This window comes from Pipistrellus hanaki, assembly GCF_964339955.1.
Source record: "Pipistrellus hanaki genome assembly, chromosome: 13".
In the NCBI taxonomy this organism is placed as follows: Eukaryota; Metazoa; Chordata; class Mammalia; order Chiroptera; family Vespertilionidae; genus Pipistrellus; species Pipistrellus hanaki.
In genome coordinates this window covers 52,958,540-52,972,765 of record NC_140515.1, presented here as the reverse complement: position 1 = coordinate 52,972,765, position 14,226 = coordinate 52,958,540, and the positions used below count along the sequence as shown (strand labels likewise).

General features: G+C 42.6%; 1 protein-coding gene across 1 annotated transcript in view; it reads right to left on the bottom strand.

Moving 5' to 3' along the window:
* Window positions 1-14,226, bottom strand: part of MYRIP (myosin VIIA and Rab interacting protein) — a 140,811-nt gene that overhangs the window by 112,060 nt on the left and 14,525 nt on the right. Inside the window, exon 2 of the mRNA XM_084902844.1 lies at window positions 3,089-3,232. Within this exon, the coding sequence (XP_084758970.1) occupies window positions 3,089-3,198 (110 nt within the window). The 5' untranslated portion in view covers window positions 3,199-3,232. The remainder of the gene's footprint in view (window positions 1-3,088; window positions 3,233-14,226) is intronic.

Sequence of the window (14,226 nt, the reverse complement as noted above, 5' to 3'; positions counted from 1 at the left end):
AAAATTACAAATGTGTATAGCCTATCGCTTAGCAATTTCATTATCTCTGAGAATTATCCGACAAATAAACTTCATTTGAAATGAAATGTGTTTGAGGTTATACATGTAACATTGTTTAAATTATACACCAATAAGTTACTGGGAACATAAACTATAGTCTACCCGGGCAACAGAATGCTATGTTGTTATGAAAAAGAATGAAGAAGCACTCAATAATGCTGTGCAAAGATCTCCAAGATGTGTTATGTAACAAATAAGGTTTGGGACAATGGGATAATACCATTTTATTAAAAAGGGACAAAAATTAAATTTACACACACACACACTGAGTGGCCCGATTATTATGATCTCTGAACACATAATAATCTGGCCACTCAGTGTATATCCTATAAAATAAAAGGCTAATATGCAAATTGTCCCCTCGACCAGGAGTTCAACCAGCAGGAAGGCCTGCCAACAGCCCATGTCCTCTCCCCTGACCAGGCTGGCCAGACCCCACCCATGCACGAATTCATGCACCAGGCCTCTAATCCTCTAATACACACACACACACACACACACACACACACACACAGGGAGGAGGAAGAGAGAGAGAGATTCTGTATATGTATGAAGTATCTCTAGAAGGATACATACATGTGAATCATGTAGCTTAGACTGTGGGGAGAAACTGAGTAACTACAGGACAGAATTAAGTGGGGGGACCTTTCATTGTCAATAGAACCATGTCATGATAAAACCTAAGATAATCATTTGTAAATGGAGCCTAAAAAAACATTCCTAAGTGTCTTAATTGCCTGTGTGTTACTGTTGGATAAATACTAAGGGTTCAGCAAAAGTTTACATCCGTTTCCCTAGACTTTACAATAATGCAGTTGTACATACACCTGGAAGACGTATTGTTTGGTTGAGTGTCTATTTTTTTTTAAACAGGAAGAGAGAAATGCTCATTTTTATATGGACTGTCCGTCACTGTGTGACCCTGAATTTTTAATGTGTTGTTGCTGCTTCTCGCAATCCCAGGTCACCATGGAAGGGTTATCAGGCAATATTGCCCTCCGACAGCTCCTCAGAGAATGTCGGAGCTACACAGAGCAAAGACCAGAAGGCTCTGAGCACCTGCTCAGGCTTAACTACAAACATAGACGTCTTATGTCTGTGACCCCACAAAGAAGACATAATGGAAATAAATGGCATTGTATAATCTACGGAGGACATACAGACATTCCCTCTTGCCCCCCACCCCCTCCAAAAAAAAAATTTCATGAAACACTTAAGAATTTAGTCATATTAGACCAACATATATCTTAAAACTTATTAAGTTATCTAAATGATAACTTTACCTTCTTGGATCACAAAAAGCTAAAACTTAATCACAAAAGTGTAAAAAAAAAAAAAAAAAGTTCTCCCCTGAGTAGCTCTGCAGTCACACACTCACCAGGGAGTGTTGTTAGAGGCCCTGTTCTGTGGCAGGCAGCCAGGCCTATGGAGGGAAGAGTCTTGCATTTCAATTTTTTCATCATTAAACAAGTTAAGCATAGATGTAATTAAACTAGCAATTCAAAAGCTGGGGGGAGGGAGGAATGAGTAACAAAAGTAAACAGTGTAATAAGAGACAGGGATGAATAAAAATAAACGCAGAAATTAATGATTCAGACAGCAGGAAGGAACGGGTAGGATTAGCAAATTAAAGTAAAATCTAACTAGCTTGTTTGCTTTAAAAAAAATAAAATACTCCCAATATATTGGCCAAAAACATTCCAAGAAAGAAAGAGGAAAGAACTACAGACCATCAGGAATGAGAAGGGGAATGTAATCCCAGCTGTAAAGGAGATAAAACGTGCAAGAGAAACTCCTCTAAATCTTGGGGACTCAACCTGTGGTCCACACACCAGCAGCAGTTGCAACCTGGGAGCTTACTAGAAATGGACACTCTCAGGCCCCAGCCCAGACCCACTGAGTCAAAATCTGCATTTTTACAGGATCCCCAGGCGGTCCACATGTACATGAAAGTTCGGATGACCTTGCTCCAAGTCAGTGATTCTCAATCGCGGTGACACACAATGACCAGAGCTATAAAAAAAATACTCCCTGGGATTCTGACTTCACTGGCCTAAAGCATCGGGAATTTTCAGACTTGCCCAAGTGACGCTAATGTGAAGCCAGAGTTGAGAATCACTGCTCTAAATTATTCTATGCAAATATTATAAATTATATAAATATCTCATCACCGGGCTGTGCCCCTGAAACTAACATACAGTAATAATGTGTGTCAATTGTAATTGAAAAAGATTTTTTTAAAAGACTGAGGGCTGGAGCTCAGTGGCTCAGGAGGAAGATGGTGCCGTGACCAAACCATGGCATCACGTGGAAGGACAGATGGACGGATGAGGGGAGCTGATGCGGACTTACCGTCTGTCCAACACTCTAGGCCCAACACGTGGCCTCATTTCTATCTCTTGGACTTCTTCACCCAACTGAGCGGCAGGAGTATTTCCACAAGGGCGTATCAACTACAGGAGTCAGAAGACCCCACCCCTCTGGGCCTCAGTTTCCCCCTCTATGAAATGATGAGGAGGATGCTGGGCCAGAGGATCCCACCCCCAACCTGATGGTCACTTTTGCACCAGGCCTCCAGAGCGCTTTCCCAGGGGAGGGAGCCTTCTCACAGAAGACTGCAGAGGGATGGCTGTCATCCTCCCAAGAACTGCTCACTACCCTGGTTATGCTCCAACAGGACCAGCCGACAGGAAAACGACAGCCCGGAGCAAGCTCAGCAGCCACTGTCACCACAACCCCACCCATTCTACAACTAATGATTGACAGGGCGAGTAGCCTAACCCAAGCCTGCCTGAGCGTATGAACAGTCACACTCCTGAACTGGCATTGCGATGCCCGGCGCTGGAGCCGGCAAGCCTTTCAACAAAAGGAAGGGGGTCCTTCTTGAACACACGTAAGCGTGTGTTGACGTGACATAAAGACTTCTGCGCTCAGAGCTAGCAGGAAGGAATGTTCTCGGGAAACCTGTTTTCACTTGTCCACGTATCGCTCGCAGCACCCAGGATGGCAAGCAACGGCAGCATCTCACCTAAGCCGTTCTTCTTCTTTCTTCCGCAGGTTGAAGTCTCGCTGGACCACCTGGAGGACATGCTCGGTTTCATCATCCGTCAGGCTGGACAGGTCCAGCTTCCTCCCCATGACTCAGTGCCAAACACAGACGAGAACACAAGACCTGGCAAAATCAAAGAGAGACCACAAATTGAGGGGAGGATAAAAACTACCGGTGGATAAAGTCTACCCATTTTGTGACTTGCCAAAATTAAATGCAGTGTTTACGTAAGGTCGTATCTTGCTGCGCTCTCCTACGCAGCAAACATTTACGGGTGACTTCAGCAAGCCTGCAGAGAAAAGGAAGGGATCATCTGCCGGTTTCAGGCATCCTGACTTAATTAGAAATAAACAAGTCGTTCTCCTCAACAAAATGAAGATACAGGAGACCGGGTGTGGGTTTCTAATGAAACGCCTAGAGGTAATATCCCCAAAATCTAAATTTTATGGTTTAAAGTTTTACATTCTAAGTACCATATGTGATTGCAAAATAAAATAAATGATAATACTTTAAAATGTCCTCTTTACACTGTATATCCTTGAAGTTTTCATCACATGACTATAAAATATAAACTAGAAATCAAGAAACTCTTTTCTGCAAAAGGAAAAATATAGATACTGCCCTAATTGGTTTGGCTCAGTGGATAGAGCACTGGCCTGTGGACTGAAAGGTCCCAGGTTTGATTCTGGTCAAGGGCATGTACCTTGGTTGCAGGCACATCCTTGGTAGGAGGTGTGCAGGAGGTAACTAATCAATGTTTCTCTGTCATCGATGTTTCTAACTCTCTATCTCTCTCTCTTCCTCTCTGTAAAAAATCAATAAAATATATTTTTTAAAAGAAAAAATATATACTAAAATCTTACTTAGCCATTTTCTAGCAGGAGAAAAAAACAATATTTCAAAGAAATACCTACCAGCAGTGCATAGCTAATAATTACAGAAACTAGATGTCTAATGAACGGCTGCACGCAGGGATGAAATCAAATAACTAATTCTAGCAAATAGCCCAGAACTGAAGGCCATCATAAACAGAAATGCAAACATCGTCAGCAAAATATTAGTGGACCATCAATTCAGCAAGATTTCAAAAGAATTCCTATATACCATGACCAAGTGGGTTTTATCTAAGTGATGCAAGGTTGGTTCAACATGTAAAAATCAATCAGTGTCATTCAGCACATTAACAGAATAAAAGGGGAAAATAATATAATCATGTCATTCGATCCAGAAAAAGCATTTGACAAAATTTAATACCCATTCATGATAGAAATCCTATGCAAACATAAACTAAAGGAAACTTCCCCAATCGTATAAAGGTCATTAAAAAATAAAGACAATAAAAAAATTACAATGAACATCCTACTCAATGATAAAAGACTGAATGCTTTCCCCTAAGATCAGCAAAAAAGGAGAGAATGTCTACTCTCATGACCTCTACTCAATACTGGATCTTTTTACTTTAAAGCTACATTAATCAAGACCGAGTGGTACTGGCATATAGGTAGGTGTATTGGTTTGCTAGGGCTGTTATAACAGAGTACCACAGACTGGGTGGCTGGAACAACAGAAATTTATTTTCTCATAGTTCCAAAGGCTAAAGGTGTGAGATCAAGATGTTGGCAGAATTGATTTCCTGTGAAGCTTCTCTCCGTGGCTCATAGATCTATCTCCTCCCCGTGTCCTTATCAGGTCTTCTCTCTATACATGTCTGTGTCTAAATATCTCTTTTTAGGGGTCTCAGTCATATTGGATTAGCGCCAATCCTAACCACCTCATTTTAACTGAAATGTCTCTTTAAATATCCTATCTCCAAACACAGTCTCAATCTGAAGTAGGGATTTAGGGATGATCTATAGCAGCCATGTTTTATCCCCCTCCAAATCCATATCCTTCTCACATGCAAAATACATTTACCCCATACCAAGAGCCACAAAAGTCTTAGCCGATTCCAGCATCAATTCTAAGTCCAAGATCTCATCTAAATATCAGCTCAATTAGGTATGCGTGAGACTTGAGCTATGATTCATTCAAGGAAAATTCTTTTCCGGTGATAAGCCACATTTATAATGAAAGCAGATAAGAAGTTAATCTGCTTCCAAAATACACCAGATAAGAAGTTATCTGCTTCCAAAATGCAATAGGTGGGACAGTCAATGGACAGATATTCCCATTTTAGATGGAAGAAACTGGAAAGAAAGGGGTATTGGGTCTCAAGCAACTCTGAAAGCAGAGCAAATCCTCTTTGGCTCCATGCTCTATCTTCGTGCCCACCAGGTGGCCCTGCCTTCTGAGCCCAGGAGGGCAGCTGCCCCACCCTTGACCCTGGGTGCAGCCACAATGCTCGGCCTGCTGAAATCTAGGATATGGACCCACCCACCCAGACCATGGGGACAGTGGCAGCCCTACAGACCTATGAATTGCCTTTTGGATCATTCTCTTTTCTTGAAAAAAGAACACGTTTGTAGCCAGGTGGCTCTATTGGCTCATCCTGCAGAATCTCAGAAGTCTAATAGGCTGCCTTGACTTCATCCTGTGTCTGTCTAGTCTAAGCTGGAGGGGTTTCTGTTCATACAAGTTCTCAAAGGTTTTGTTGGCTTCCAATGCAATTCACAGGCAACCAAGCCTCCAGACCAGAGGGTCCTCTGAGCATCTTTCCTGGACAACTGAATCTCCATTCCCGGTTTTTGCTGAAATGGTTGATTGGTTCCCTGAGTCATACGTGTCATCCCTTTAGCACATTGGTTGTCCATCCACACCCTTGATGTTCTCATTTTTGCAATGTGGACAGACTAAGGACTTTCCAAATCTGCATGTTCTGGTTTCTTTTGCTAAATAACTGCTCCTTCAATTTATCTCTCTGTTCTCACATTTAACTATAAGCAGCAAGGAGAAGCCAGACCATGTCTTCAACACTTCTCTGAGAAATGTCTTCAGCTAAATATCCAACTTCATCTCTCACAAGTTCTGCCTTCCACGAAATACTACACACAATTCTGCCAAGCTCTTTGCCACTTTATTCAAGGACTGCCTTTCCTCCAGATTCCAATAACATGTTCCCCATTTCTGAGATCTTACCAGACCCAGCTTTAACATTCAAATTCCCACCAACATTCTGTGCGTGATGATGTATGTTTTCTCTAAGTGGATAGACCCTTTCTCTACCGCTCTCCTTTCCTTCCTCAGCCTAGCACAACCCCCTTTAACATCCACATCTCTCCTTATAGGTCCTTCAAGGATGTGTAGGCTTTTCCTGGCATGTACCTCAGCACTATCCAGCCTCTGCCCATTACCCAGAGCCAAAGTCACTTTCACATTTTTGTACAGAGGAAACAAAAATGGTCAGTGCCCAATGTGTAACTTCATTGGTAGTTACACAACTGCAAATTAAAACCTTATTTCACACCCACCAAAAGAAAAAGTCTTCAAGTGTTGACAGGGGGTGGGACAATGGCAGTTTTCAGATAGTGGGTACAAACTGGTACAATCTATAATAATAAAAGCAAACTAACCTATTGGTCAGAGCATCTGCCCCCTGGTGGTCAGTGCACATCATAGTGAGCAGTTGAGTGGCCATAGTATATCATTAGCATATTGTGCTTTGATTGGTTGAACGGCCAACTGGACGACCAGACACTTAGCATATTAGGCTTTTATTATATAGGATAACATTTAATATTCTTAACTTCCACAAAATTCTAAAGGCAATCACTACCTGTGCCACCTCTTACATATGAAAAAATGCAGACTCATAGTTAGATTTCTGACTAAAATAAATGACAAACGATAGGTAGGGTCTGATGGTGGCTCAGACTGGCTCAGGGGCCACACATTCACTCCAAAATTGTCAAATTTGAGGTCCACATTCCCTGCCCTCTCTTTCTAGCATGGGACAACTAAGAACAGGAGATCCCAGAATTTGGTTGCTATTCGGACGAAGGTGATCTGCCATTATAATCTCCAAATAATGTCAATAATCACAGGGAACAGAACAGTCTCAGTCCTTAAAAGTCTTTTGTTAAGTAACTAAAAAACCTCATGACTGTATGATGCAAACTAATCTCGAGATTTAACCAACAAATCACAACAAAAATTTCAACTATTAAAATTTTCTAATTAATGAGATTTGTCAAAAGCAAATCTTGGTCCACTTTGCCCAAGTGATGTGGAGGGGGGGGCGGGGGGGAGGAGGGGGAAAAGGGAGAGAACCTAGGGCACCTGCTGGTCCTTAGAAGTCAGACTCCACCATGGGCTGCAAAAGTAAGAGGGAAGCTTCATACATCGCCATCTTGTAGTCTCTGAAGGTTAGGAAGAAGCAGGTTAGAGGGCACTGTGAGAATGCAGACCGACTTCTTCCTTTAAAACACCCTCCGGACGGTAATAATGGCACTCTGGAGATTCTCAGAAGGTGGCACATCTGTCTCCTTCACTTCACTTCACTGGTGTTTGGCTTCTGAGAATTCTAAATCAGATTCTGAGGTTCCCCGTTAGTAAGACTAAAGTGGCAGCTTTGATCATATCAAATCTAAGAAGAAGAATCTGAGCCCAGGAGAGATAAATGGTTTCTGTAAAAAATAAATAAATAAATACAGTGGCTCTAAATGGACAAAACAGAGAGCGACGAGCAAATCTGTTTTGGGGGGAAATGGTAAAAGCTTCTTCCTTTTTTCTGCAATAAACACAAATAGATTCCCTGAGCAACAAGAGAAATAGCATCTTAGGAGCTGGAGAAGCCTTACTGCCGGTGAGTCAGAGGTCACTTGCGTGTGATTTTTAATTGAAGGAGGACAGACTGCAAGCCCAGGAGTGACTTTCCAGACAAAAGCAGGTTCAGTCAGATGCTCCTGACTTCCACATCAGTCAGTGTGCCTGCCCCTGGGTGGCTCGGATTTATACCCAGCGAAGATGGTAGCAGAGAGCATTAACCGGTTTGGCTCAGTGGATAGAGCCTCGGCCTGTGGACTGAAGGGTCTCCAGTTCGATTCCAGTCAAGGGCATGTACCTTGGTTGTGGGCACATCCCCGGTAGGGGGTGTGCAAGAGTCAACTGATGGATGTTTCTACTTCTCTATCCCTCTCCCTTCCTCTCTGTAAAAAAATCAATAAAATATATATATTTTTAAAAAGAAGATGGAAGCACAGAGGATACATTTTAATGAGAAAATTAATACAACTTCAAGATTTAATTATATCCCCATGTCCCTGATGTGTGCTCCTCAGGTTACTGCTCCCACAAGCGGTCTGAGAAAGGGAGCGCTGCGGTTGAATGGATTTGAGGAATGCTGCCAACTGTATTGCTCTCTTGGGGATGCACAATATGCATATAAGCTTATCAGGGCCTCTGAGACGCCTGTCACTAGAGAACCAGTTTGATTTAGTGGAACCCTGCATTTCCCAAGTGAATCTGCCTTCAGAGACCTCTTCCTTAGTAACAGCTACCTCTTCACATCCAAAAAAATGAATATAGTATCTGGGAAATACTGCAGTAAGTCCACCCCATGATGACAAACCCCAGCAGTTACTCAATATGATTACTGAATCGATTTAGTTGTGTTTCAATGTGGTTATCCTAAGAAGCTACCGAGTTAGATGAAGTTTAGAAGATGATGGCTTCAAAAAAGAAACCAAATGTATACCACTTTAGAGATAGAAGACCAAAACCAAGGTAGAACTGTCCACACCCTTCCTGACTAGAATGACTAACGTGAGGAAGGATATGGACACTTTTTCAGGACACTGTTTTAGCACAAACCTTGCAAATGAACAAAAGCCAGAGTTCCAAGAATATTAAATGCATACATGAAGGTTCATCATGAAAGGTCAATGTCTACACAAGAGACTTTCTGGAAAGGTACCTAGGACAGAAAGATCAAGGACAAAGGACTGAATGAGATATCTACAGATCCAAAATGTGTGTGTGTGTGTGTGTGTGTGTGTGTGTGTGTGTGTGTGTTGGTGATTGTGATGGTGATGATGATGTTGATGATGATGATGTTGATGCACCTAATGTAGAGAGAAGAGTAAAAAGATTAACTTGGGACATTCAAAGTCCTGAAAGTGATAAAGGGTATATACTGCTGGTTTATATAAATGGTTTCTGTAAAAAAAAAAAATAATAAATAAATAAATACAGTGGCTCTAAATGGACAAGACAGAGAGCAAACCTGCTTTTGGGAACCTGCTTTTGTCTGGAAAGTCACTCCTCCTGGGCTTGCAATCTGTCCTCCTTCAATGAAAAATCACACGCAAGTGACCTCTGACTCACCGGCAGTAAGGCTTCTCCAGCTCCTAAGATGCTATTTCCCTTGTTGCTCAGGGAATCTACTTGTGTTTATTGCAGAAAAAAAGGCTTCCCTCTTTGACCATGGCTAGACCTGAAGAGAAATGTCTTATTCCTACACAGGAGTCTGAATATTGGGACTCCCCTCTTTAAGGCACTTGGTGTGGGGTGAGGGGTGGAAGGCACTTGGCCTGAGAAGGAAAAAACACCCACACATGAAATATACTTTCGCCCTAACCGGTTTGGCTCAGTGGATAGAGCATTAGCCTGCAGACTGAGGGGTCCCAGGTTTGATTCCAGTCAAGGGAATGTACCTTGGTTGCGGGCACATCCCCAGTGGGGGCCATGCAGGAGGCAGCTGATCAATGTTTCTCACTCACCGATGTTTCTAACTCTCTCTCCCTTTCCCTTCCTCACTCTAAAAAATCAATAAAAATATATTATATATATATAAAAAAAGAAATACACTTTCACTGTGACTTTTCTTTGGAGTGAGCAGTGCTCGCTAACCTTCATTCTTTCACCCTCAAAGGTGTTTCACAGGAATGGCCCAGAGCAGATGTGGTTAGACCACTGGGCACAGCTGATTGGACCAATACTGAATGTCAGAGTCACTCTCCCGGGAATGACATTAACGTTCAGCGTGCTGATCTTGGTGGCCTCCTCCAACACGGCCTGAGAATGCCACGAAATGCCCTTTTATCCCTGCCATAAATTCTCCATTTTGCTTTTAGTTCTTTTTATCACTTCAGTTTCTTTAACTCACTAATAAATGGTCCTTGACTCCCGAATCGATGTTCCTAACCTGTTCACCATCCTACCCTGCTGCTCAGAGGGTCATTGTAAGAAGCAATCGCACTGGCCAAATCCGCCCCCCCCCCCCCACCGCGCCCGCCCCCATGTGTCTAAAACACTTTTTAAAGAACGATCCAAAGTCCATGCTGTCTTCAAGTTTGAACTTGAATCACAAACACACATTTAAGAAAAAAAAAATTGAAGTGACTGACATACCAACTTGAGAACAGTTTGATACACTTGAAGCCCTTGGCTAATGCACAAGATCTAACATAATTGGCACATATCCAAGCATACGTTCTAGAATTTTCCTCCATGGGGCTTCTCAGAGTACATTCCACCTTCCCTGAAGTTATCAGCTGCTTGGATGAGATGAACTCTCGCTGGCTTCCAGCGGGAAGTAGCTCGGAGGTCCCCAGGGCATGTGTCATTACATTCCAGTAAACCTCCGGCAGGCCTGACAGCCCCCGACACAAGAAGGGAGGCTGGAGAAAATAAGATCCTCAGCTAGAGTGCCAACGTTATCATTTCTTTGGCAGGAATCAAGATCAGAAAACCTGAAGACATGACATTGTTCATTTCACACTAAGAGACCTATCAGTCAGCGTATCACCCAATTATCAGATCAGCTTCTGCTGAGACCCGAAGAGACAGACTCCTGCAATCACATTCCCCTATGGCTCAGGGAGCGGACACAGGTTTCTATGGAAAATACGCTTCTAAATGAAAGCTGGGATTTGGAATTCCCAATGGAAAAGACGAGTAAGGCCGATGAAAAACACTGATTTTTTTTTTTAACTACTTAGAATTTGCATTCAAGTTTATGTTTTTGTTTCTTTTGTTTTCCTTCATTTATAGGATTTAGTGGGGGGAAAGACATGAATACTGGTTAGAATACCCTCTTAAATTAGTATTTCTAAAAACGGAGAGGAAATTAAAAACTATACCAAAAAGCTTTACTAACCTTACAGCAGTCCTACAGCCAGGAGGAAGCATCTCTTAGGAAACTCGGACTTAGCTTGGGCTAAATGAAAGCATTAGTCTATCCGCGTCATCTGAGGATTCTGTGCCATGTCAGCTATTAACTTAGAAAGGAATTATGATGCCCGGTGCAGTCTGATCCAACCCTTCCTGGCATCCACATCCCTGCACATTATTCCGTCTGTCCCCTTCCTCCCTCTTTCAGGACAAAGTAAAGGTAGCACCAAGAACTGAACATTGCTCAAGAGGATTTCTGGGATCAGAAAAAAACAATACTTCCTGGCTTGAGATCTTAAACCCTTCCTATCCGAGTGATAGGGGTTAGCTCTCCAGCAGTACCTGCAGGCTTACCCTGGGCATGGTGATACACCAGTTATGCCATATCGCCTGCCGTCCCCCCAGGAAATGTATGCTTTAAGTCTCCCTTCTAGTCATGTCACTTAGACTGTTCCCCAAATCAGGATCTATCTCTACTCTAGAAAGGCTTTCCTGACCAGGCTAGATGCCACCACTTTCTGTTCCCGGCGTCCCATGTTTTGGCACATCCCACATGCTGTTAGCCTCCAAGCAGCTTCAATCATTCCAATCTACCTAAGAGGCTCACACCTTATCTAACCCAGTGTTCGCCAATCGGTGGTCGGCGGACCTGGTGGTCCGTAAGGTCTGAAAGGTTGGCGACCACTGATTCTAACCCACATCTTAAGAGTATATAAATATCATCTTTACTTCTAAAAGCAAATATCAGTTTCCTATCATATCTACGTGGTGGGCTACACTAAGGAATGTGAAGCAGATTTGTTTAATGTCCCAATAAGCAAATCTTTACTTCCCAGTAAAGGATATCAAGCTTTTTAGTAATAGATATGGCTTGGTTTAAAAAGGCCAGCTCCACTGAACTCAGAGCCAGCAGCCTTGTCAAACCAGCATCAAGACCAGAGGATACTCAGCACATGTCAAGAATATAAATAACTCCTACCCATCAAGTGCAAGCCTGATGGGTGGAGGATGCAAAGAAAGGTTCATCCAAGAAGAATTACTACCCTAAGTGCCAAATGAGAACCTTAGATGCAACACGGTAAACTCCACACATCAAGTAAATGAGGAATTTTCCTTGTGTTACAGAGTCCATAAATACTCATTTGTTCTACAACACCTGGAAGTGTATTACACATCTTCGTATATAAAAGGAAAAAAGCCCTAGCTGGTTTGGCTCAGTGGATAGAGTGTCAGCCTGAGCACTCCCTACACCACTGGCTCCCCTGGTTCTCCAGCTGCATGTCTTGGGATCTGTCAGTCTACATAATCATGTGAGTAATTCCTTATAATAAATATTTTTTTTTTATTTTTTAAAATATATTTTATTGATTTTTTTTACAGAGAGGAAGGGAAAGGGATAGTTAGAAACATTGATGAGAGAGAAACATTGATTAGCTGCCTCCTGCACACCCCCTACTAGGAATGTGCCCACATACAAGGTACATGACCTTGATGGGAATCGAACCTGGGACCCTTCAGTCCGCAGGCCAATGCTCTATCTACTGAGCCACACCAGTTAGGACTAAATATCTTTATTTTATATATATACACTGAGTGGCCAGATTATTATGATCTCTGAATGCATAATAATCTGGCCACTCAGTATATATCCTATATAATAAAAGACTAATATGCAAATTGTCTCCTCAACCAGGAGTTTGACCAGCAGGCAGGTTGGCCAACTGCCCATGTCCTCTCCTCTCTCCCCCTGGCCAGGCTGGCTGGACCCCACCCATACACGAATTCATGCACTGGGCCTCTAATACACACACACACACACACACACACACACACACACACACACACACACACTGAGTGGCCAGTATGCATTATTATGCATTCAGAGATCATAATAATCTGACCACTCAGTGTGTATGTATACACACACATCCTATTGGTTCTGTTTTTCTGGAGAACTCTGATGAATGCACACATATACACACATTACATATTAATGGCAAATAAATGACCTGCTTTATAAGCCTTGATTACATTTTCTGGCTTTCTCCGCAATGACGGTACTTATAAGAAACAAAAGCCCAGTATCTGTGTTAGAGCTCAGTGCACTTCTCTGCCACCTTGAGTTAGAACCATGCCTTCAGTCCCCTGGGTCTACGTTCGGTTTCCGAGGTTCTGAACACAGTGGGAACCCTGTACTGTCTCCCTGACTGCTTCCCATCCTTTGGGTAATTTCACGTTGTTCCCCAGCACAGAGGACAACCTCATGAACTCTCGATAAAAATATTCCTCAGCCTACTGAGAATGTGCTCTTCAGTTTCACCTGGATAATGATGCTTTTTGCCCCCTTCACCATATGAAAGCCTGGCACATTTCTTCTGTCTGTAATAAAAGTGCATCAAGATAAGAGTTGGCAGCTGGCTGTGTTTGAAACTAGACCACATGATTACAGTGGAGCTCATAAGACTATGGAAAAAATATACATGAAAACTCCCTAATTCAGACGTCATCAATTCTAAATTTGTGATCAAGCATGGTAGGCTAACATTTACTGTTGCATTTGTCATCAAAATAAAGGGATTAAGCCAAGACCGGTTTGGCTCAATGGACAGAATGTCGGCTTGGGTACTGAAGGGTCCTGGGTTCGATTCCGGTGAAGGGCATGTACCTTGATTGCAGGCATATCCCCAGTAGGGAGTGTGCAAGATGCAGCTGATCGATGACTCTCTCTCATCGATGTTTCTAACTCTCTATCTCTCTCCCTTCCTCTCTGTACAAAATCAATAAAATATATATTTTTAAAAAAAATAAAAATAAAGGAATTAAGAAAACTAATCGTAGATGAAAAGGACGAATATTTACCTTCCAAAGAGAGCAAATCATTATCAGGTACTCACTGAGAAGTATCAGTTTATGTGTAAACACCACCGTGATGGTGTAAGCAAACAACAGCTGCAGAGCCTGGGTTTTCAGTCCACAGACCTCTCCTAGGCGTGCATGCCTCTGCTGAGTAGAGGCTGGACAGCTTGCAATAAAGGACAGGCAGGCAGTATGGGAAGGACTACCTGAGC